This window comes from Entelurus aequoreus, linkage group LG05 (assembly GCF_033978785.1).
Source record: "Entelurus aequoreus isolate RoL-2023_Sb linkage group LG05, RoL_Eaeq_v1.1, whole genome shotgun sequence".
In the NCBI taxonomy this organism is placed as follows: Eukaryota; Metazoa; Chordata; class Actinopteri; order Syngnathiformes; family Syngnathidae; genus Entelurus; species Entelurus aequoreus.
Window position 1 is genome coordinate 47,834,521 of NC_084735.1, and position 23,221 is coordinate 47,857,741.

Below are 23,221 nucleotides of genomic sequence, written 5' to 3' on the forward strand. Positions count from 1 at the left end.
CTTCAGATGACAATGCTGAGCTCTTTTTTGGTACAATGTGACCCCAGCTCGTTGTGTTTACTTACATTTCTCCAATGTTCTCTATTAAGCAAAATAAATTTACCTCAGCCAGTAGTTGCAACTTGATGCTCTTGTTTGTGTCCGTAATAGTGCCTCACCAAGGTATAATATGACTAATCAGCTGTGGTGATATGAATGACATATTCTTGCTGGACTTGGTTTTCACAGATGTGAGGTATTGTACATGCGGTGGCTGCTCGTTTAGCAAAGGCATATGTTTAACTTAACTGTGGTACTTTTGTTGACAACACTGACGCAGGTAAACTGCTCGCGTAGCGTTCTCCTCTGCTTGTTGGAGATGTAGCATTCATGCTATTGGTAAAAGTTTCGCTTTAAGTTGGTATTTTAAACTTGATGTGCACCGATGATAAGAACGTTTGTCGTTGCAATACCACCAACAAGTTACCTCAGTTTTATGTAAAGTTTTGTTTTGAAGCAAAATTGGCCGCCTCTCATTGTGATCGCAGACTTGTAACAATGCGTGCGTCTTCTGGGACAAGCCTTAACCCAAATGTGATTAATCTTCACTTATGTGATAAAATGTTGTTGTTTTTTTATTAATCACATGTGTTAACTCGTTAACGCAATGCATTGATCACTTATAAAGCCCTTAATCACAAATGTCTCAAAGGGCTGCACAAACCACAACAACATCAGGTCCCACATCAGCGAAAGAAAAAACTCAACCCAATGGGACCAATGAGAATTATTGAAAGGGACCGCAGATGTGGGGTCCCCTCCTTGTGTGACCGGTGCAATGGATGCGGGGTGGATACAGTTAATAACGTGAGAATCCAGTCCATTGTGAGGCCAGCAGGGGATCCCTTGTATGTAGACAAATCAGCAGCGCAGAAACGTGACCAACTGACGCATAGAGCAGTGGTCCGAGCTTGAAAAAGCTAGCGCCTCCTCCATGGAAGCTGATCTGTGGCCACCTAAAAAACTTTCCACACAGGACATGGGGGCAGAGCATAAAAGAGAGACGACAGATCAACTGGTCTAAAAAGAGACCTATTTAAAGGCCTGTGGAACTCCGCAATCTACCTTAAAATACTCCAAGGTCACATTTTTATGGGAGACGCACTGCATACTGTCAGTAAGATAAGAGGTAAACAAAGAAAAGGCTAAGTCTGACATACCAATACATGTTTTGATATGTGCTAATAGAATGTTATGATTGACAATATCGAAAGTAGCGCTAAGATCAAGTAGCAGCAACATGGATGACACATCAGCATGCATTATTGTTGTAGTTAGAGATGTGATTTGAATGGCTCTTTTAGGTGAAAGATGAAAATCGATTTACAATTGGTAGCTGTTCGTCTGGGAGCCGTTTTTTTATGCAAATGTAGACACAGCATCTGCAATTGCACTTCCGACTGGGTGAGAAAATTAGTCAAGGGAAACAGCATTTGGATTAGCCTATATATATATATATATATATATATATATATATATATATATATATATATATATATATATATATATATATATATATATATATATATATATATATATATATAAAATTGTTATATTTGTTACATTTTATTCCATGTATTTATTTCATTTCGATTCACTTTTTTGATACATTTTTCGGATATGCAAAATAGTTCAATACAATTGTGTATTCACATTTTTATTATGTCCTAATTTTTATTGTAGTTGTATTTGTGCTTTTTAGTACATTTTATTCTTACTTATTATTTGCGGGGATTTTTTCTCCGTTGTTAAAATACTTTTATGCTACAAAGTTTTTAGGTAAAGCAACATTCATAATTGTTACTTCACTGTCTCAGCATGGGGATATGGCACCGCCTTATGGAATGTTTACTATAAACAAAACTATAACCAATATTTCAAAATACAGCAATTCCTTCCAATAGTGTAATGTTTGTGTATATATAAATTATTCTGATCCACATTTATCTTACAACTGCTACTGTTGATTGTTTCCTTGATAACAAGAACTATATTTGTTTGCATCAGTTTGCTTATTTAAACATGCTTCAAAGTTAGTTAAGAATGTTCACTCTTTATGCATTTTTTTTTTTTAATCAGAATCTCGAATGGCTTTGACGGTTTGGAAATTGTGAACACCGGATCACTATCCAGACTGACGTTTTTTAATGTGTCTGATGGAGACTACGGTAACTACTCTTGTGTTGCTGTCAACAAACTTGGGAGCTCCAATACTAGCTTCCTCATGTATGGTGAGTATATTTATGCTATACATACTCAACGTTAAGGATTATGATCAGTAAATTACATGAAATTATTTTTTATACTGTACGAAAAAAACAAAAAAATTGTTAATGTACGTCTAAAAACATGTGAATAAATGTGATATAATTTGCACTTCATAAAAAAATTAGACCATTATTTCCAACTTTAAATACGTTTTTTTAAAGACTTAAATAAATTATTCAGCACAACCAATAAAAACAATATACAGTCGTCCCTTGCCACATCTTGCTTTAAAATTTGACATATTTTTGGCCAAAATTAAGTGTTAAATACGGTCTTGTAAGTATTACAGTGCAGTATTTGTCTTATTTTGTATTATGTTGTGGCGACAGATAAAAAAATATTCACCGAGCGGGACTTCTGTCTAAGAATGACTTCTGTTTAAGAATGAAAAATGCTAACAACACGGTGAATAATTTTGGCACTGCTGTATCTTTACTGCAACAATCAAGTGAACCAACTTTTCGCAAAGGAACTTTTTGATGCACTTTTTATTTGACGCCTAGCACATCTCCACATCGGTGATGTTTTGACGCAAGCATTTTTGAAAGACAACAATGGTCGACCATTGTTGCAGGACTCAGCCTGCCACTTAATGCTAACAAGACTGCTATCAACTATTAGCAGCATGTCTGAAAAATGATATGTTGAGATGAACTTTTGTTTATTCTCTTCATCGTTGACATCATTTGTAATGATGTAATGGTGATCCTTTGTCATGAGTGATGCGGAATGACAACAGTGAGGGAAAACGCAATGACTAACGGCCACAGCTATCTAATTGACCATGAATTGATTAACGTGGACCCCGACTTAAACAAGTTGAAAAACGTATTCAGGTGTTAACATTTAGTGGTCAATTGTACGTAATATGTACTGTACTGTGCCATCTCTTAATAAAAGTTTCAATCAATCAATCAAGTCAGACTGTCAAGTTGACCAAGTTTCTACATTCCCTTAATTTCGGCACATGTAAGAGGAATTACCCAGAATGTGATGAAGTATTTTCACGTAGTGGTGGGGCGACGGCCATAGCAATGACACTTCTATGGATATTGCTGGTGTGTACTGTAATCTACAGCAAAACACACTCAAGGCTACTACCTTGGGTGAACGAGTGAAAAGTTGACTATATTGGTGTTATTTCAAGTTTAGAGGGCTATAATAATGATTCAAAAAATCTGTTGGAGTGCATCATTAAAATATGCAATTTCTTAACTTCGCGGTCATGCCTGAAACCAATTAGCTGCGATGAACTAGGTACGACTGTATGCAAATATAGCAAAACCCTGTTTTCAGATAGCCAGATTACTCAATAGCTCTTTATGGTAAAATATAACAAATTGTAGTTGCATTAAATTAGACAAAAGGAGATTAATTATTGCACAATGTAGTTAATATTTATATTATTTTTAATTTAAGTGTTTCATTTCAGTGTTACAATGGTGGTTTATTACAAGCAACAAAAACTGACCTATTCACATGTCCACCAAATTAATATGGTCATTTTAGAAGCACTTCTTCATAATAAGAAGAAGTGTTTCTTAACTAGAATGTATTTGTTCTAAAAGCAGCATAGTCCAAAGTGTCGCAATTTACAGCCCAAATCAGTGGCTCCCAGCACATTTTGGAAATACAAATAAACCATAAGAAAACCACACACAAAAATAACAGAAAAAAAAGCAGCAAAGCACACTAATAATGTGCTTTGTCACCTATAAAACAAAGCTGAGATGCAGTCTGTTTTATATATAATTTCTTAGCATACAGTATCTACACTGACTTTCCTTGAATGTTTATGCCACCTTTTCTTTTCCTGCAGGAAAAGGTACATTTTACACTTGTACTAGTAGAATTTCAACAAAGTAACTACTTTTTCTTGAGTACATTATTTTCAAACATTTTAAATTGTGGTTACAACATGATGGAGTGGCAAGACGGGGAACAAAATATATAAGGGGCGGTGTGCATTAGGACAGTGGTCCCCAACCTTTTTGTATCAATGTAGATCAATACAGTCTGCAGGGATACAGTCCGTAAGCACACATGATTGTATTTTAAAATAAAATAAAATTATTGTATTTTTTTTTGGCATAAAAAAATGCAATCATGTGTTCTTACGGACTGTATCCCTGCAGACTGTAGTGATCAATATTGATATATAATATCTTGTGTTTTTTATGTTGATATAATAAAAAAAACAATAAATACAAAAAAAATGATTATTATTATTTAATATTTATTTCTTGTGCGGCCCGGTCGTTGGGAACCACTGCATTAGGATGCGTCCACGTACGTATAGTTCAGTATTCTGCTTTGCACCAAAGCACTTGTTGAATTATGAATTTGTTCCGGGGTCACTTTCTCTCTGCCAGTTCCCAAAAGCTTGCAATTTTATGTGGTAGAATTTTTACTTGCTGAGATGTCCTTTAAAGCTTTAATTAGCGCCCTTTTTTTGTTTTTGTGTTGTTGACGCTCCCAATTACAAACAAACATTATTGCGTCTGGTTGTGTGATGAGTTCTTTCTGGCTGCAAACTGACTTTTACTTACCTTGTTCTTGGGTAGCTGTGTCATCACGTCATTATGATTAAGTCTCCAATCAACCAATAAAATTAGGGTGCAATCAGTAAACATATTTATTTTGTTAAATGTCCGCTTCCAGAAAAAAGCAATCAAGTTTCTTGAGTGCAGTTACTTTTGTTTTAAAATTTTCCAATTCTTCGGCAAAAATGGGGACCTCTCAGCCAATCAATAAAGAACACTCAAAGCTTTTTTTGCATGAACGAACTAAGAAGATAATACCGCTTTACTTTTTCTTGAGCATTAATATAGAGCAGTGACCAAAAAATGAATCATTGTGTTTTACCCTATTTTTCGGACAATAAAGCGCACTTAAAATCTTTTTCATTTTCTCAAAAATCGACAGTGCGCCGTAATACCTGGTGTGCCTGTACATATATTCCCTGTGCTTACTGACCTCGAACCAATTTTATTTGGTACATGGTGTAATAAGTGTAACCAGTAAAAGGCAGTCACACATAAGAGATATGTGTGGAGTGCAGGTTGCCGTCTATTCAATAAATGGCGCCAGCAAGTACCAGTAAGACAGCAAGACCAAAACTATGATGTTTTGTTGAATATGTAGAACATTACACACAGTGATCAAAAATCTCTCAAAATGTTTTAATACGACTTTGGTAAGATAGCAAACCGCACTGCTTGATGGATTGTCGAAGCATTACGGCCACCGTTATCAGACGTACTTTGCTTTAACATACGGATATTACTATGGTGAGTGTACAGTAAAAGGACCCCAAAATGGCACCTATAAGGAGACACAGTATCTAACGTTTTCTTTCACCCTATTATGCAAAACCAACTTTTCTTAGTAACCTAACTTGTTACCTGCTGTTGTGTATTTGGGATCTGCATAAGTCCCAAAAATGTGCTGGTGTCCACCATTGTAGTCTGCGCCGTAGTCAATAAGCTGCTTCTTTTTCTCTATCCTCTTCTTGTGGAGCATTCATCCTCCCTGTTGCCATTTTTTATACAAAGTAGCATGTAGTTCGAACTTAATCCATCAGTAGACTCGCTATGAAAGCGCTAAAAACTACAACAAAAGATGACGGGGAGCATACCCTGTCGAAGTGGAGCCACGTAAGTTAGACACGACCAAAAAGCAGCAAAAGCTGCTTGAAAACACCTTGACCACCATTACATTTTATATAGACCACAAGTAAGTGTTTTAAATGTAAGAAAAAACAATCATAGTACGACCCTTTTAATGTGCCTTGTGTATGGAAATAGACCCGCTCATCGGCACTGCGCCTTATTATCCGGTGCGCCTTATGGTCTGAAAAATATGGCAGTTAGTTTTTCCTATGACAAAGCATAATAAATGGTGTTTTTATAGAGCCCAGAACACTTTGATATTTGATAAAAAAGCTCAGCCGGAGCCTTGGGAACCTTAACTGTACCAACTCAGAAACAGCTAAACGGGGTAAAACATATGGCTGCTTCTATCTTTTTCAAGCTGCATTGGTGAGTTTGCAATACTTCCTGCTGTCTTTTGCAACACTGTTCTTTTCTTTGGTTTGTGCAGCATTCAGACTTGTGCAAGAGTCAACTAAACCATTTGCATGCAAAATATTCCTTTATTTATTCTGAGTCCTTTTGTTTGGTGCCACCGGGGTCCAGGTGATTCTTTTCACACTTGACTAAACGAGGCACTGTCAGGCCAATGATACTGCAGTTGGTTTTACACAAACAAAAAGCTTAAAAAACCTGAAACTTGTTGCCAAAATCACCTCACCGCCTGGCACTGAGCCTCATTTACTATTATGTAATAGTACATAATCAGTGAGGTGTTTCATGAAATATGTATTTTTAAAAGTGACTCAAAAATGTAGAATATTTATGAATGATTCTCATATTATCTAATAAGAACACGCAACTATGAATTTTCAGAAATGATATGCGACAAGAAGTGAAGTGAATTATATTTATATAGCGCTTTTCTCTAGTGACTCAAAGCGCTTTACATAGTGAAACCCAATATCTAAGTTACATTCAAACCAGTGTAGGTGGCACTGGGAGCAGGTGGGTAAAGTGTCTTGCCCAAGGACACAACAGCAGCGACTAGGGTGGCGGAAGCGGGGATCGAACCTGGAACCCTCAAGTTGCTGGCACGGCCGCTCTACCAACCGAGCTATACCGATTGGTATAGAACACACGTATTCCTGTTTTCTGTGCATTGTATATAGTCAAAAACTACCCGTACGTAGTGGCTAACAAAGCAGGTAATGGGGATTCATCTATTCCGCTAATAAAGCTCTCATACATCCAAAAATCGCTGGCCTTTTCTGGTTGAACAGGTGGAACTCATTACCTCTTAAGGCCCAAGCTGTTTGTTTGCTATTTGGGCTTATTGGACCCTAATTAGAATAAAAACTAAGAATCATCTTTTGATATGATGTACTTAGTCCATAAGTAACAAACGTGTACTTCATGTTTAGTGACATGCTAAATCTTATTTTTACACTTTTTTTTTTCCAAATTCCATTTTGACACCACCAGACGGCAGTATAAGTGTCCACATAAGCGGCCATAAGACCCCAATTTAGTAGTGTACACAATTTTGGAAATAAGAGCTAAAATGTGCTGTCCACGCATGTGGCCACTAAGCCTTTAGAGGTTTAATGTAGAATATTGTGTATAAGTCCATTCATGTCAGCAATTCAACTTCAAATGTGAAACTAGTATGTGATATTAACTCATTACATGCAAAGTGACATATGTCAAGCTTTTATTTATTTTTATTTTGAGGATCTTGGCTTACAGTTTTTTTTTGTTTTTAAAACACCACATTTTCTGAGCCTTTCATTTCAAGGTTTTCATAAGCTGTAAGCAATAAACATTATATCAAAAGGTTTGAAATATCTCATGTGTCATATATTAGTTTCACCTTGTAAATCTAAACAAACCTTTGCAGGGTATATTTTCTAGGTAGATGACAAAGATTTTTAAAAGTTTCAAAAATGTTACGAAATGTATATGTTCCACATGTTTTATTTGGTTAAATTCTACAGAATTGTTTTTAATTTTTGTAATTAATTGTATATGTTGTGTGCCTCTTAAGACCTCACTGTTGGCTTTGTAAGGTCATGTTAGCTCTAAACTAAACACAACTCCATGTATTTTGTATCTTTTTTTTAGAGAATCGATGAAAAAAATAACCGTTAAGCAGAATCGAAAGTGGAATGTGAACCGGGAAAAATCCGTGCCAATCAGTGCAGCAGAAGCACTCAATATTCGTTGGCATGGTGTTCAGGCTTTACCTTTCTCTTTTTTTATTTTGTTCTAACAACTGCCTGAACAAAGCGAGAAGACTACAAATGAAATGTAACGGTAGCAAACACATAATTCGTCCACTTTTCTGTTGTTGATGGAAGTAGCGTTCTTTGTTATGCGTTTGTGAAATCAATGCGCCCAGGAAACAAGTTCCGGTAATGCTTAACATGCCCAAAATATTTTAAATATTACATGATTATGAATGTGCCGGTTACTACATTTTCATTTTTGATAGAGGTTTTTGGATGTTTTTTGAGGGCTTAATATGCTAAATATACTGTTTCATATCACCATTACCTATATTGTTATCTGCCTCTTGCTAGCAGTTTTTTATTATTTAAAATGCACAGAAAAGAGAAAAACATGTGTTTCACATATGGTTTGTGGTTGATGGGCAGAAGTCTGAAAAAAAAGTGCCGTTCCTCTTTCATGGGATTGGGAACCGAGTCATAGCTAGCCCCTCACAGGTCTGCTAATGCTGCCATGTGAATAAATGGGTTATACTTGTATAGCGCTTTTCTACCTTCAAGGTACCCAAAGCGCTTTGGCACTATTTCCACATTCACCCATTCACGCACACATTCACACACTGATGGCGGGAGCTGCCATGCAAGGCCCTAACCACGACCAAGCAAGGGTGAAGTGTCTTGCTCAAGGACACAATGGACCGGACCAGGTTGGTAGAAGGTGGGGATTGAACCAGGAACCCTCAGGTTGCTGGCACAGCCACTCTCCCAACTGCGCCACGTCGTATCCCAACTGACCATCGCCAAACGAGACCAAATAATATTCATCTCGGGGTTTTTTTCATCTATTTCTTGTAAAAGCACTTTAGCATATGTTAAATCATTACATGAACAGTTCCCTTGAAAGACACTTGATCAGCATCATGCTAAAAAGGCAGGAAAATACTTCCCTGCTGTAAATGTTATGACGTTGCCGGTGGTCACCCATTTTTGCTTAGAAGAATTGCAATAGGATATTGTTGCATCTCTGTTACACCAAACTACATATACCGATAACGGGACCGATAAAATCCTAACGATATACTTTCCTAGTTCATGGACGTAGTCAATAGGGAAAACCGCCAGCCCCAAACAAGACAGTGAACAGGAAAATCGGTATAAACCTTTAATTTTGCTCCCCGATGTTATCACTCCAAAGTTCATAAGTATGGTGCTGGTAAATGCCACAATGTTTTAAAGACAATTTATGTACATTTATTTAGAAACCTTTAACGTTAATCTCTGACTAATCTATTTTTATACTATTCAGAGTACTTGTTTATGAGTTAGCAGACACAATGGATATGTCATGGATACGCCTTCTTCACAGAAGTGTCTCTGTTTCCTGTGTTCCTGTGTATGTTTGTTTTGTCCCCCCTTTGTAGTGGTAATCCAGCCCACTAGCTCCACGCTATTGCAAGGTTAGTATTCTGGAAAGACTTGCTAGATCTAGCACTCAACAGCATGCCAGCCCATGACACCTCGGCCATTTTCACAGACGCAAAGGACAAGCCATAAAAGCAGAATAGCTCAAGTGTAAACACACGTGTATACATGTCTATACATGTAGAAGTATTTGGAAAATGGTCAATACCAGCTCTTTTTTCTGATTGTGTTTCATCTTTCTTCTCTGCCAAATGAACCAACTCGCTGTGTGACGTGACATCATTTTCATTTTTTGCATACTCTCGCCGATGTACTGTAAGTATTCATCATCTTAAAATAACATCATGTGTGTAACCTACAGAACTACGTCTTTGTGTGTGTGTGTGTGTGTGTGTGTGTGTGTGTGTGTGCGTGTTTGTTTTGTGGGGGGAGCCTCTGCCAATTTCTCTCTGCTTGTGCCTTTTATCTACCCTTCAGGGACAAATAACCACATTTTAATTGAATTGTATCGACCTTCGTGATCTTTCCCTGTTTGGTTATTACTGGTGTGAGCTGTACATTACAAAGCAACCACATAATTAGAACAACAAAAACACGCAGATGTATGCACTTTAATTTGGACTGAAGAATAATGCTAATACAAATTTGCAGGATTATGGATGATCCACAATTTCGGGCTAATTGGATAGATGCATAATTAGAAGTGTGGAGTCAAATGTTGCAAGCTCAAAATAAACATTTCCAGTCTTGTAATTATTTGGACAAACCTTGTTGCAGAAGGCAATGTGAAAAACATTATGCATTAGTTGTTGGTAGTAAATTAAACATAAGCACATGTTATATTTCTATAAATAATGAAATTATTATTAGCAGTAGTTAAGATATTTTTGCAATATATACTTACACTACATACCAGGGCTATTCAACTGGAGGTGCGGGGGCCAAATCCGGCCCCGGGATGACACCATTACCGCCCCCAGGTTCAGTCAAAACTCGGGAGACAAGCATTCATGCAGACAATTCCTAAAAACACTACAATGCTCCTGTTGTATGGAGGAACTTGGGCCACTGCAAACAAATTGGCAGAACCTTGCATTGACATTTTAAACTTGCTACCAATCATAGAAAACTTGGGTCCAAACTTGAGGTTAACATAGCTTAGGCATTCTTTAAGGCAGTGGTCCCCAACCTTTTTGTAGCTGCGGACCGGTCAACGCTTGAAAACACTTGAAAACATACCCCCTCCTCCTGTTTTTTTTTTTTTCATAAAGAAATACAATCATGTGTGCTTACGGACTGTATTCTTGCAGACTGTATTGATCTATATTGATATATAATGTATACATTGTGTTTTTTATGTTGATTTAATAAAAAATAAAAATACATTTTATTTTTTTTATTTTATTTTTTGTGTGGCCTGGGTCCGCGGCCCGGTGGTTGGGGACCACAGCTTTAAGGCACCCCTTTAAGTCCTTTCCTTTTTTGGATTTACAACTTTTTTTTGGTAATGTGATATATGCAAGTAAGGTGTTGCTGTAGCGTGTTTACTTCAGAAGCAGTCAGTAGTCAATTGTTCAACGTTTTTAGTTATACTCGTGGCGTTCCTCAAGGTTCCATTTTAGGTCCCCTCTTATTCATAAATGAGCTATTCAACTGGTGGCCTGTGAGTTCAGTTAAAAAAATGTGGGGGATGCTCACATTTTTGCAAAAGGTCCCTAATAACAACAGAGTTCCTGCAACTCTGACAAAATAAATAGTCCAAAATCTAATGTGTACTGTAAAGCAGTGGTCCCCAACCACCGGGCCACATAAAAAACCCAAGATACATTTACAATTAGTGCACCAACCCAAAAAACCTCCCTCCCCCATTTACACACATTCACACTCATTCGCACAAAAGGGTTGTTTCTTTCTGTTATTAATATTTGTGGTTCCTACATTACATATCAATACAGTCTGCAGGGATACAGTCCGTAAGCACACATGATTGTATTTATTTTATGACAAAAAAATAAATACATTAAAAATACCATTCCCCCCCAGTCCATGGGACACATTTTCAAGCGTTGACCGGCTCGCAGTTACAAAAAGGTTGGGGACCACTGCTGTAGAGGACGCTGGTTCTGCGGAATATACAAATTAAGACTAATGGAGAAGGGAGAACGTGATAGTTTTCTGGAAATATGGCCACTAAAACATTTGAGTTGAATGTCCCTGCTATATGCAGTTTCTCTGCACACAGACTACATAGCTTTCACTGACTCCTGTCACAATACCCAGATCACTTTTAGTTCTAAACAATATGCACCTTTTTTGCATTTGGGTGACAGCGGCTCGTCTTGGAGGGTAGATGGGTTTTGTACTGCTGGCAAAAATATGTAAATTGGTATGAATTGTTGGACAAATAATCTAAAGCCGTTCCCGTGAATAAGGTACAAATTTATGAGGGGCCGTTAAAGCCAAGTTGTGGACAAAATGTCTGCCGACAAGCAGCTTAACCGAGGCGGGAGCTCCACTTCATAATTTGAGGGCTTCAGCGGAGAATATAAGAACACTTTCAATGCAACAAGGGTCGGGCTGCCGCCATGGGTCTCCCCCGCAGGACGCGGCACCTGAGCGGCCACACAGCGGTGCCTTTCTCGTCCCGACAGCCGCAGCCTGGAGCACTCGTTCCATTGCGAGTTTGCACCGCACACATGCAACGTTTCAGTTCATGGACATCGGGGCAAAAGGAGGAAAAGGTAATTAGACATTATTTATTTCTAAATGATTGTTGAATCACACGAAATGTAAGACAACATGTCATTGTAGTGAGCTACAATGGTAACATGTCGAAATGTGAGTCACGTCGTGTTACGTCAATAGCTAATCATATACTAATGATAATGGATTGCATTTATTTAGCGCTTATCATCGACTAGATAAGGGGTCCCCAAACTACGGCCCGCGGGCCGGTTATGGCCCTCCAAAGTCCAACATCCGGACCGCTGGGAAAAACAATTTTTTTTAATTATTATTTTCAATCTGTCTTTTCTAATCTAATCCATTTTTTGGTGTTCCCTAGCCGCTCAGGCAAATCATATTGTCTACAAATGCATTTCCCTGTATGACTTATATTGTCTTAGCTGTTTTCATGTGATCTGATTGTTACATTCTTATTTCAGAGTCACCACACAGCTGCATGACCATTTCAACAAGGACGGAATAAACAACCTCTGGATTCATGGAACTTCTTTGCACACAAATATATTAATTGGAATATTCAATAAATTTCACATAGAAACATTATGAATATTATTTTCAACAGTGTGTTGAAAACAACTTTTTTTGGCTCAGAAAGGTTCCTTATGTCTCATTATTCATATCCTTTCAATACTTGTCGGTGTGTAATTCCAGACATAGATGTAAACATTAATGAGACAACAATGAACATTTTTCAACAAGTGAACCCACTTGAAAATGATGGCAACTATGGAATAGACATTTTCACTTCAATTATGCACTTTATTCAGTGGACAACATGGGAATAATAAGGTTTGTTAAAATGTTTTTTTCACTTGTGCAGTGTATTCTGCGAATTAACATTTTGTTTAAACATTTTGTAAAAAATAAATAAATAAGGAACCTGTTATACAGACCTGTATGAAGTTGCCCACTTTATTATTGCAAATATCAGAATAACACCGCAATACATTTGTGCTGTGAACATTTATGTTTCTACGGTTTATGTTTTTAAGTTATTTTATGTTCTGACTAGTAATGTCATCCAGCCCCCACCACCACACACACTTTGTCAAAATCTCCCCAAACTTGTCCCAAACGCTTGTGATACACAATTTTTTTGTCTTATGATTATTGTATTTAGGTTAGGGGCTAGGTGTAAATATTAACACATTAACTTAAACTATAATTTTAGACAAACAATATCTATTGTCTGACTACAAGAAGCATTGAAAAGTATATAAATAATAAGGCATAGGAAACCTTTTTTGAGAAAAAAAAAAAAAGATATTTAATATGTTTATGAGAAATGTATTGAATATTCCAATTAATATATTTGTGTGCAGAGAAGATCCATGAATCCAGAGGTTGTTTATTCCGTCCTTGTTGAAATGGTCATGCAGCTGTGTGGTGACTCTGAAATAAGAATGTAACAATCAGATCACATGAAAACAGCTAAGACAATATACGTCATACAGGGAAATGCATTTGTAGACAATATGATTTGCCTGAGCGGCTAGGGAACACCAAAAAATGGATTAGATTAGAAAAGACAGATTGAAAATAATAATAATACAATTTTTTATTTTTTTCCAGCGGGCCGGATGTTGGACTTTGGAGGGCCGTAACCGGCCCGCGGGCCGTAGTTTGGGGACCCCTTATCTAGTCGATGATAAGCGCTAAATAAATGCAATCCATTATCATTAGTATATGATTAGCTACTGACGTAACACGACGTGACTCACATTTCGACATGTTACCATTGTAGCTCACTACAATGCCATGTTGTCTTACATTTCGTGTGATTCAACAAATCATTTAGAAATAAATAATGTCTAATTACCTTTTCCTCCTTTTGCCCCGATGTCCATGAACTGAAACGTTGCATGTGTGCGGTGCAAACTCGCAATGGAACGAGTACTCCAGGCTGCGGCTGTCGGGAGGAGAAAGGCACCGCTGTGTGGCCGCTCAGGTGCCGCGTCCTGCGGGGGAGACCCATGGCGGCAGCCCGACCCTTGTTGCATTGAAAGTGTTCTTATATTCTCCGCTGAAGCCCTCAAATTATGAAGTGGAGCTCCCGCCTCGGTTAAGCTGCTTGTCGGCAGACATTTTGTCCACAACTTGGCTTTAAAAAAAATTAAAATAAACTTGTCTGAAAAGGGGCGGGGATTATACCGGAACCGGAATGCAACATCGCTCACACACACTAGTAAGATGCTCTTACACATAGTGGTAAAATGCTCGTATACACAATGGTAAGATGCGCTCATACACATAACTGAAAGCTTTGCACACATACTACTGAAATTGTTGTCCCTTACACACACGTGTAAAAAGCACACACACACACAGGTGAAATCCGTTTATACATACTAGTGAAAAATAATTCCAGGTGTGTGTGTGTGTGCGTGAGACAAAAACATTTCAGTAGTGTATGTAAGAATGTTTCAGTAGTGTTTATACGAGTGTTTCAGTAGTGTATGTAAGAATGTTTCAGTAGTGTTTATAAGAGTGTTTCAGTAGTGTTTATAAGAGTGTTTCAGTAGTGTATGTAAGAGTATCACAGTAGTGTTTATAAGAGTGTTTCAGTAGTGTATGTAAGAGTGTTTCAGTAGTGTATGTAAGAGTATTTCAGTAGTGTTTATAAGAGTGTTTCAGTAGTGTATGTAAGTGTTTCAGTAGTGTATGTAAGAGTATTTCAGTAGTATTTATAAGAGTGTTTCAGTAGTGTTTATAAGAGTGTTTCAGTAGTGTATGTAAGAGTATTTCAGTAGTGTTTATAAGAGTGTTTCAGTAGTGTTTATAAGAGTGTTTCAGTAGTATATGTAAGAGCATTTCAGTAGTGTTTATAAGAGTGTTTCAGTAGGGTGTGTGAGAGAAAAATATTTCAGTTGTTTATGTGAGAGCATTTCAGTAGTGTATGTAAGAGCATTTCAGTAGTGTTTATAAGAGTGTTTCAGTAGTGTGTATAAAAGAAAAAGATTTCAGTTGTTTATGTGAGAGCATTTCAGTAATGTATGTAAGAGGTAATTCTGAATAATGTCCCTAACGGCCCCTCATACAAATTGCTCCCCTCTTCCTTTTGACATAGAAGAACTTCCCCTTGACTTTGTCTTCTCTACCTTGCCTGCATGCCCACATAATCCATCTGTGCATGCATGTAGACTGCTTTTGTGTATTTTGTGTACGTTACAAAAATGAAATGAGTAAAATACAGATTGTAGATAGTATATCAGAAAAAGACATACAATTTAAAGCAAATGTTTTGTTTTTATGTAAATGTATTGCTGACTAAAATAATGTGTTGGAGAAGAGAACTGTTTTGCTGCCAACTGGTGCTTTACAGAGAGTAAATGGGACAATGAAAAAGGAGGATTACCTCCAAATTCTTCAGGACAATCTAAAATCATTAGTCCGGAGGTTGGGTCTTGGGCGCAGTTGGTGGTCCAACAGGACAATGACCCCAAACACACGTCAAAAGTGGTAAAGGAATGGCTAAATCGGGCTAGAATTAAGTTTTTAGAATGGCCTTCCCAAAGTCCTGACTTAAACGTGTGGACAATGCTGAAGAAACAAGTCCATGTCAGAAAACCAACAAATTTAGCTGAACTGCACCAATTTTGTCAAGAGGAGTGGTCAAAAATTCAACCAGAAGCTTGCCAGAAGCTTGTGGATGGCTACCAAAAGCGCCTTATTGCAGTAAAACTTGCCAAGGGACATGTAACCAGATATTAACATTGCTGTATGTATACTTTTGACCCAGCAGATTTGGTCACATTTTCAGTAGACTCATAATAAATTCATAAAAGAACCAAACTTCATGAATGTTTTTTGTGACAAACAAGTATGTGCTCCAATCACTCTATAATAAAAAAAAAAAAGAGTTGTAGAAATGATTGGAAACTCAAGACAGCCATGACATTATGTTCTTTACAAGTGTATGTGAAGTGAAGTGAAGTGAATTACATTTATATAGCGCTTTTTCTCAAGTGACTCAAAGCGCTTTACATAGTGAAACCCAATATCTAAGTTACATTTAAACTAGTGTGGGTGGCACTGGGAGCAGGTGGGTAAAGTGTCTTGCCCAAGGACACAACGGCAGTGACTAGGATGGCGGAAGCGGGGATCGAATTGCAACCCTCAAGTTGCTGGCACGGCCGCTCTACCAACCGAGCTATACCGTCAACTTTTGACCACGACTGTATGTCATGTTACACATTGTGTGTTCCTGTTAAATGTATTGCTTATTTGAAAATAAATCAACCTGACAGTGTTTTGTGCTTTAGTACCACAAATGTTCTTTAGATTAAATGACAGAACATATGGTAATTTGAAATAACTCAATCTTTATGGAATCGCTTATTACCATTTATGCTATTGTGACTTTTTTAATAGTATTTTCAAAGCTAAAAACCCAATATGATATATGTATATTTTTTATAGCTTTATTGTTTTTATATATAAATGAACCGAACAAAGATATAGTAAGAGCAGCTAAAGTGTAATATTTGAGACCCAGTTAAGGCATTAGAATTGTAAAATTATTTTAAACTTACCTTTAAATGGCCAAGGTAAGCCTTTTGAAATGAGCAAACACATTTACATGCGGCATGTGTTTTCACATGACAACTCCCCAAAATGTCTCTCATACGCCACTTATGGACCTAATGACTATATGGCCCATTTTAGGACATTTAAAGTGTTGGTGACAAACATGTCACAATGGGTTCTTATGGATTAAGAAAATCCATGTTTGGTTAATTAGAGACTATAAATTGCTTCAAAATAGGTGCAAAAAGCTCTGTGTTTGTTGTGTTACTACGATAGCCCCCAGTTTACACTTCACCCTGAAAAGAATAGGCGCCAAATGAATGAACAAACATAATTAGTCTAAATACCACAAAGCCCAAATTTTTGCTGTTAATAATTTTTGACAGAAGCTGGGAAAAAAATGCAACACTTACTTTTTGCTCCTATTTTTCAGACACTGAACTTTACGTTCTAAAATTGTGTACACAAAAGGAGGGTTTCTCTTAAATATTGTTACTGCATCTGTCTGCATCGGTGTTAGTAAGCATTTGTCCTTTGCCAAGATAATTCATCCACTTCACCGGTGGAGATCTTGATTAGACAGCATGATTATTACACAGGTGTGCCTGAGGCTGCTTGCCCCAGAATGTGCAGTTTTATTACACAGTGCAAAGCCACAGATATCGTCAGGTGTTGAGAGAGTGTGCAAAAGGCATGCTGACTACACAAATGTCCACTGTGAATTAATGTTTAATTCTCTACCGTAAAGGTCTTTCAGATAACCTGGCAGAACATTCAACCACAGACCACACGTAACCTCTAAATTCAACATCTTCAACTTCATCAGAGTTTAGTTTGTCCTCACCGACTTGAGGGTGTAAATGCTTACATTTGATGGCATCTGGCACTTTCGAGAGGTGTTTTCTTCACAGATGAATCCCGGTATTCAGGCCAGATGGCAGAGAGCGTGTAAGGTGTCGTGTGGGTGAGCGTTTCGCTGACGTCCACGCCGTCCATTGAATGGGTCTTGGTGTCGATGGTGTTGTCTTAAGGACAACGAACGCAGATGTGTTTTTATTATTGGCGTTTTAAATGCATAGAAATACTGAGATAGAGGTAGAGATCCTGAACACCACTAGTCATCCACAGCCATCACCTCATGATGCATGATAATGCACAGGCCCATGTTGCATACATCCTGGAGGCTAAAAAAACATACCAGTGTTTGCATGGCTCGCATACTCACTGGACATGTCACTCACGGCCCATGTTATGGATGATCTGGCTCGTCGTCGATGACGGCATGTTCCAGTTCCTGCAAATTAGTCACTGGCTGTTCGGCTCTTTTTAGAGAGATGACTCTTTCGGCTCCCAAACAGCTCTTTAAGTTGTTGTGTTGCTTAAATGGTAAATGGTCTGTATTTCCAATAGGAAGGGGAAATTATATGGCCCCATTTGTCACGGTTTACCTGACACATGATACATGACAATACTGGGAAGGTGCACTATCCACTTTAGCCGCCAGATGGCAGGAGAGTGTTGAATATCTTGAAATGTGCTTTAAAGCAAATCCATCTTTGACCATTTCAGAGTGGCACTGTCCATTATTTTTAGCAGACTGCATTGCAGAATGCTTACCACCCCTTATCCTCTCACACGAGACCCACGCAGAAATAGGGCCATATCAATGCCTTCCCTACATTATATATATGGCGCATTTAAAAATATGTAAACCTGCATCAGCAGTTAAAACACATCTCTACATAGTACTAAAATAATAGTAAAAACATATTAATCGTGAAAAATTTAAGAAATAAATATTTGAACTCACAATGTGTAGCACCCATCGGAGGCCGTAAGCCAGGGGTTCCGCTCATAGTTGGTTGATTCGATTGGAAGTGGTGGACAAACCATTTCACCGGCTGGGACAGGTTATCCAGCTCAGGAGTCGGCCGACGATAGGGTTGGGTATCGTTTGAATTCGAACTATTCCGATTCCGATTCCGATTCCGATTCTTTGTTTCGATTCCGATTCCTGACGATTCTCGATTCCGATTCTTCTTGTACCATGCCGGGATCAATGTGTTTGACAGGTAGTCCCTGGAAGGTGGTATGTATTTTGGGTTGAGAGTTTTCACCATATCCCTGCAAACATAAACAAACATGTAATGTTGCTGTTACTGTTTAGCCCAGTATCAATTAGCTTAGCTCTAACGTTATTGCTTAACTAACCTAAATGTTGGAGATTCCACCTCTGAAAAGGGATGCAGTCTTTTGACTATGTGTGCAGTGACCTTTCTGTGGCACTCTTCCGTCTGTGGCACCGACATCTTCCCCATTTCCGCTACGGTGAACGGAGTACGCTGAGCACATCGCGGAGCCTGGCTAACAGGTTGTAAATTGTCTATGAAAAAATACGCGGGCTAATTTGTTAGCTGCCTCGACGTTGGCGCAAAACACATTATTTATTGCATATATATTGTTTTACTTACCGGATTCGGACTGCAATGCAGTCACCGAGGTGCCAGGCTGGGCGTCGAAGCCAGAGGAAGAGGCACAGGAGGACGGTCGGCGCAGCGCGTTGAAGACGGGACACACATTTATTTGTACTCAGAGGTGCTTCATCATGTTCGACGTGCACCCTCCTACGCACGAAACAGCCCTGTCGCACGTGTTACATTTTGCCGATATTTCATTTTTTTTAGTAAAATAAAGCCACACTTCGACCGGCGACGCCCGCTATCCATGCTTGACTGACTCGCTCGGCTACATAGGCTCTGCTATGCTAACACTTCCGGCGGTGGGCGCTTCTTCGTTGGTGTTTAGCGGCTTCTTCTTCCGGTCGGCGGACATATTCTTTTTTTCCGGTCGGTGGACTGGGTATCGAAACTAGGAATCGAAATTTTAACTTTTGAACGATTCCGGGAGAATCGGAAAGTCAGTCCCGGTTCCAATCGATACTCGATACTCGATACCCAACCCTAGCCGACGAGATGTAGCTTCTCTTAAAATGTCCTTGAAAATGCAACCAAATCAACATTTTGCTCTCCTTTGGCCTAGGGTGGTTAAAAAAGCGAGTAGCTATCCAAATCTGGGTGTGGCTCGAGTGTGGCTCAGTTGATCTGCTCACGACTGTCTGCTCTCACAACTCACAGCTTGTGATTGGATGCTCACTTGTGAGTCACAAGTGAGCATCCAATCACAGGAGGCGTTAATGTCACGTGCAACGGTTCAACGTGAGGCAACCTAGGAGGCCTACGGTCAACAACTTGTGATCTGATTGGCTATCCTAACTGTCTATCAACTGTATGTGCCCCGTCCGCTTTCACTACACGGACAGCCACATTGTTGAATCAGAGGGCATCGGGCAGGTTTCATGCAGTGCTGGCAACAAACTAGCTGAATTCTGATTGGATAAAAGCTCTGATGTACAAACAGCAACACTGGAGCCTAATATGGCATGAAGAGAATATGATGAATACTTGTATTTATTTAAGTACATTACAAATGAAATTAACTTTTATAAATGTATGATCATGATTTATGTAGGCCATACGATGAGGTGGCGACTTGTCCAGGGTGTACCCTGCCTTCCGCATGAGTGCAGCTAGGATATTTTTTAATTAATTATGTTAATTAATTGGTGACCTTTATTCAACCAACTTTATTTACTTTATACTTTATATATACTTTATACTTTATACAACTTTATTCAATCAACTTTATTCAACGGGACGGCGTGGCGAAGTTGATAGAGTGGCTGTGCCAGCAATCGGAGTGTTGCTGGTTCAATTCCCACCTTCTACCTTCCTAGTCACGTCCGTTGTGTCCTTGGGCAAGACACTTCACCCTTTGCCTCTGATGGCTGCTGGTTAGCGCCTTGCATGGCAGCTCCCGCCATCAGTGTGTGAATGTGTGTGTGAATGGGTAAATGTGGAAATACTGTCAAAGCGCTTTGAGTACCTCGAAGGTAGAAAAGCGCTATACAAGTACAACCCATTTATCATTTATTTATCATTTAACCAGGAAGTGACATTCAGAATCTCTTTTGCAAGGGAGACCTGGCCAAGATGGCAGTACAAATAGATTTCACATACAATACAAATAAAAACAACCGTCAAATAGTTAGATTTGGCAGAATTGAGTACAAGTCTTAATTAATAAAGATTTTTTTGAATAACATTAAAAGAAGATTGCTGACGGTCTGTGGCACTTACTAATGATGAAGCAGAACAATACAAAACAGTTTCATCTGCATAAAAATGAAATTTGGAGTCAGTTACATTATGACGCAATACTTAAATAAAATGGGACCCAATATAGACTGCTGGGGGACACCGTTCGGAATAGACAACAAGTTTGAACATAAACAATTTACAAAAAACAAATGTAGAGCTATGATTTAAATATCATAATATGTTCCCAATTTTAAACTTTTTTCTGATTAACACATGTCAAGTGAAACAACACAACCACTGCAAAACACACAAGGCAACAACGTATAACTTAAAAATGTTTTAAAAAAACTAAGCATTCACACAACTTTTCTTTATCAATCAATCAATCAATCAATGTTTATTTATATAGCCCTAAATCACAAGTGTCCCAAAGGGCTCACCCCAGTGGGATGTCGATGTGAATGACTATGAGAAACCTTGGAGAGGACCGCATATGTGGGTAACCCCCCCTCTAGGGAAGACCGAAAGCAATGGATGTCGAGTGGGTCTGACATAATATTGTGAAAGTCCACAGTGGATCCAACACATCAGCGAAAGTCCAGTCCATAGTGGGGCCAGCAGGAAACCGTCCCGAGCGGAGACGGGTCAGCAGCGCAGAGATGTCCCCAACTGATGCACAGGCTAGTGGTCCACCCGGGGTCCCGACTCTGGACAGCCAGCACTTCATCCATGGCCACCGGACCTGTGCAACTCCCCCTCCAAAAGGGAGAGGGGAGCAGAGGAGAAAAGAAAAGAAACGGCAGATCAACTGGTCTAAAAAAGGGGGGGTCTATTTAAAGGCTAGAGTATGCAAATGAGTTTTAAGATGGGACTTAAATGCTTCTACTGAGGTAGCATCTCTAACTGTTACCGGGAGGGCATTCCATAGTACTGGAGCCCGAATAGAAAACGCTCTATAGCCCGCATACTTTTTTTGGGCTCTGGGAATCACTAATAAGCCAGAGTTCTTTGAACACAGATTTCTTGCCGGGACATATAATACAATACAATCGGCAATCAGCTTTTCTTTAGGTTGTTAATCTTTAGATTATTATATATTATCTAATCCAATCTGCTTTATTAAAAAAAAAAATCACAAAGTGCTGCACTGTAGTTAAAACACACATTTAAAACAGGATAAAACTAAGGACAGTCAAGTGTAAGAAACATTGTACTAAAACAAGACTAATTACAGAAAATACTGTATGTATAAAGAATATATAAAATAGGCTACATTCACACAACTCTCGAGCCAATGAGTAAACATGTGCTTTTAGGTGTGATTTAAAACTCATAAATAGGGAATATTGTTGCAAAGTTTCGGAGCCACAGTAGAAACCTCACGATCCCCTCTGGATTTTAAATGTGTTTTTGGGACGAGTGGGAGAAATTGTTCAGCAGACCTCAGAGACCCCGTGGGTGTAGATTTTTAAGAGGTCTGAAATATATTGTGGCGCTAATCTGTTAAGAGATTTAAAAAACAATAACATTTTAAAATGAATTCTGAAATGAACTGGGAGCCAGTAAAGGGATGCCAAAAATGGGGGTAATGTGCTCATGTTTTTTGTGCCAGTTAAAAGGCGAGCAGCAGCATTGTAATCAAGCGATTGTTAATTGCGTTAACATTAAATCCTAGTCACTGAGATTTTGAAAATAACTCCACAATGCTTTTCTGACAATGGCGGTAATGCACAAAGTAGCTTGCCAACCGCCAATAAACCACAGAGGAAAGAAGACAAAATGAAAGAGAAGGGGAAGGGAAAAAAAATGCTCCCGTCATTCATTTTGAAGAACGGTTTCGTTCGCGACTGACTAGATCACTACTGCCAATATCCAGCAAATTTGCACAGCCATTCATGAGTGGACCAACATTATACAAGCCACCATCAACTTCTTATCAATGTCGCACAAAGGAGACATGTTGCACTACAAATGGTGGTCACACCAGGTACTGATTAGTTTTGTGACCCCCTCCCAATACATTAAAACTGCACATTTTGTTGTGGATTGTTATCATTGCCAGACTGGTGGAAAGCCACTCGTGGAATAAACATGCTGTACAGTCAGCATCTTATAATGCCACACCTGTGAAGTGGATCATTATCTCGGCAGAGAAGTACTCGCCAACACATATTCAGAAAGATTTGTGAACAATAAGTGAGAGAATTGGCATTTTGTGTACATAAAGAATATTTTCAATCTTTGA

The 23,221-nt window shown here is 38.5% G+C and overlaps 1 protein-coding gene across 8 annotated transcripts in view; it reads left to right on the forward strand.

Annotated features, from left to right (window-relative positions):
- ntm (neurotrimin) overlaps positions 1-23,221 on the forward strand; it is a 527,618-nt gene that overhangs the window by 501,659 nt on the left and 2,738 nt on the right. For 4 of the 8 annotated variants that reach the window (XM_062048288.1, XM_062048291.1, XM_062048286.1 and 1 more), the window contains 2 exons: positions 2,119-2,270; positions 9,547-9,582. The exons of 1 other annotated variant lie outside the window; for it this stretch is intronic. In XM_062048288.1, the coding sequence (XP_061904272.1) occupies positions 2,119-2,270; positions 9,547-9,582 (188 nt within the window). Of the gene's footprint in view, positions 1-2,118; positions 2,271-9,546; positions 9,583-9,867; positions 9,894-23,221 lie in introns of all 8 variants that reach the window. 3 more of the 8 variants (XM_062048289.1, XM_062048290.1, XM_062048293.1) reach the window with 2 other exon arrangements.